This window comes from Dipodomys merriami, unplaced genomic scaffold (assembly GCF_024711535.1).
Source record: "Dipodomys merriami isolate MVZ:Mamm:240054 unplaced genomic scaffold, mDipMer1.0.p SCAF_12, whole genome shotgun sequence".
In the NCBI taxonomy this organism is placed as follows: Eukaryota; Metazoa; Chordata; class Mammalia; order Rodentia; family Heteromyidae; genus Dipodomys; species Dipodomys merriami.
Window position 1 is genome coordinate 44,608,859 of NW_027202493.1, and position 2,635 is coordinate 44,611,493.

Sequence of the window (2,635 nt, forward strand, 5' to 3'; positions counted from 1 at the left end):
ATGGTCAAGGACACAGCACGGTGTGTAGACACAGGTTGGCTGAACAAAGGATGGCAGGAAGGACTGTGGGGAAATGGCAATGCTGGGGCCTCTGGCACACATCCCACGGATCGGGGAAACAATTGGCACATGCTCTTTTTTTCAGTGCTCTGTTCTGTAACTGACAGTCTTTGAGAGGAAGCTCAGGCTAAATGGAGACAGAAGTAAGAGGTAGGTAGAGTGATCAGCACCTTAAGTCAGCTTTCTTTTTACTGGAGCCAGGATTTGGCTGAATGAAGAGGAGAAGAGGGGGAGAATGCAGTCAAGAATTCAATGTGTAGCCCACAAAACTAAGAAGTGTGAGGGAAAGGATAGGGAAAGGATGGATGAAAATGCTGAAAGAGGTGACTTCAATCAAGACATATTCATAAACTGCATTGTTCAATGGCAACTGCTTGGTACAATTACTTAAAGATAATTTTTTTTTTAAAAAGAAAGGACTCTCATTTAAGATTCTGGTATTTCTATCCCAAAGAGTCCTGATAGAGCCGCAGAGCAAATTTTAAACATGTGCAAACACAGATCCATTGCTTCAAGGAATTTATTTGCTATAGAGAAAGATAGTGGAGGTTAAGGACAGGATGGGGGTGTTTCCTGGGGGGTCTCAGACGAAGTGGGGTGCTTGGTCTCTGGCTGGATGCTCAGTGGCAGCAGAACACGTAGTTCCTATTGCCCTGCCTGCAGATCCCCAACACTTGACCTCGAGCACCGCAGACGCGCTGTCGGCACCGGCAGTTGAACACCTTATTAAGGCCTGCGGATACAGAGACACAGGAGGCTTGGGGCACGTGGAGAAGGGCAGCATGGGAAGACTCAGGAGGCTCAGGATGGTGGAGAAGGGCAGCATGGGAAGACTCAGGAGGCTCAGGATGGTGGAGAAGGGCAACATGGGAAGACACAGGAGGCTCAGGGTAGGTGGAGAAGGGCAGCATGGGAAGACACAGGAGGCTCAGGATGGTGGAGAAGGGCAGCATGGGAAGACACAGGAGGCTCAGGGTAGGTGGAGAAGGGCAGCATGGGAAGACACAGGAGGCTCAGGGTGGGTGGAGAAGGGCAGCATGGGAAGTCACAGGAGGCTCAGGATGGTGGAGAAGGGCAGCATGGGAAGACACAGGAGGCTCAGGGTGGGTGGAGAAGGGCAGCATGGGAAGACACAGGAGGCTCAAGGCAGGTGGAGAAGGGCAGCATGGGAAGACACAGGAGGCTCAGGGTGGTGGAGAAGGGCAGCATGGGAAGACACAGGAGGCTCAGGGTGGGTGGAGAAGGGCAGCATGGGAAGACACAGGAGGCTCAAGGCAGGTGGAGAAGGGCAGCATGGGAAGACACAGGAGGCTCAGGGTAGGTGGAGAAGGGCAGCATGGGAAGTCACAGGAGGCTTGGGGTGGGTAGAGGAGGGCAGCATGGGAAGTCACAGGAGGCTCAATATGGGTTGCAGTGTGGACCACCTCACAGCCAGCAATGTGATCTACTGCAGTCAGTGGAAGCCAACATGCTCAGCAAAGCTCAGGGCTAGCGCCCCAGACCCCCACTTTCCCCTGACCCCATGGCCTAACCCCCCACAGGCACGGAGAACTCCACTGTACCAGTCCAGGGCCAGGCAGCTCTTCTCTCAGGCAAGGCAGGATGGTCTCCCTATAGCTATATAAATCCATTTCGCTCTATAATGAGCTACTATGTTCTGTCTACTCTAGTGACTTCAAAAGACACATTTTGGAGCCCAAAGTCTGCAGAGGAAGGGTCTCAGGCTCTTGACTCTCGCTGCCACTTCTACAAATGAGCACAGCAAGGACAGAGAGGAGCAGCAAGGTCACCTGGGTGGGCCTGGTGGTTCTGGACCAGGCTCCGGAGCGTGACTCCAGAGCCCACTCCCGCCTTCCTCTCCAGGCCCCACTGCACTGGCTGACCTCTCTCACCTGCCTTCTGGAGTGCAGAGCCCTTCGTTCCAATGAAGGACACGGCCATGGTGTCCCCTTCCCCAAGCTGCTCCTGCAATGCGTCTTCCTCCACATTTTCAGGGAGAGTCTGGGCCTGAGCCTGCAGGGCCAGCAGGAGAAGGGCAGTGAGCAGAGCGAGCGTCCTCATGCTGGCAGTGACCTGGAGGTGCAGAGCGGGAGCTGAGGGGAGGACAGCATCGCTGTATTTATGGTCGGCCCAGAGCCGCTCCCTGCACGTGATGGGGAGCGATGGGGCGCAGTGCTCAAGGCCCCCTTGATGTTCCTCCATGTGCACTGCTGCCTCCCAGGACTGGTCTGTGTGTCCAGTGGCGGTCCTCTGATCAAGCTGATAACAGTGAGGATAAAGTCATCACACTTTCTCTCTTTTTCATCTACTGGAAGGAAAAGAAACAATGTTTTATTCACTAAGCTCAGGGAACAAAGACCTCTGTTTGGCTGAACATGGAGCCTGCACGTTTGGTCCTGAGAGGGGAAACTGAGGGATGAAGAGGATCAAATGGTATCACATACATATATATTTATAAATTATATGTTCTGTGTGTGTGTGAGCATGCATGTGTCTACAGCGTAATAAAACCAGGACATGATGTTTATAAAAGGAGTGAGGAGAGAGTAGAGGAATGGAATCTTGTATGTACAGA

General features: G+C 53.0%; 1 protein-coding gene across 1 annotated transcript; it reads right to left on the bottom strand.

Moving 5' to 3' along the window:
• Window positions 1-575: 575 nt before the first annotated feature.
• On the bottom strand, window positions 576-2,162 carry LOC138823089 (defensin alpha 5-like). The gene is made up of 2 exons (XM_070016027.1): window positions 1,953-2,162; window positions 576-793 (listed from the first exon to the last, which is right to left on the bottom strand). The coding sequence occupies exons 1-2, from the start codon at window positions 2,119-2,121 to the stop codon at window positions 681-683; spliced, it is 282 nt and encodes a 93-aa protein (XP_069872128.1). The 5' UTR covers window positions 2,122-2,162; the 3' UTR covers window positions 576-680.
• Window positions 2,163-2,635: the final 473 nt, after the last annotated feature.

What these genes read in the sequence shown, in the direction of transcription:
- LOC138823089 (XM_070016027.1), bottom strand. Translation starts at nt 2,121, where the DNA reads ATGAGGACGCTCGCTCTGCTCACTGCCCTTCTCCTGCTGGCCCTGCAG. An exon ending in CTCTGCACTCCAGAAGGCAG is followed by an intron (nt 794 to 1,952) that starts GTGAGAGAGGTC and finishes CTGTATCCGCAG; the next exon opens with GCCTTAATAAGGTGTTCAAC.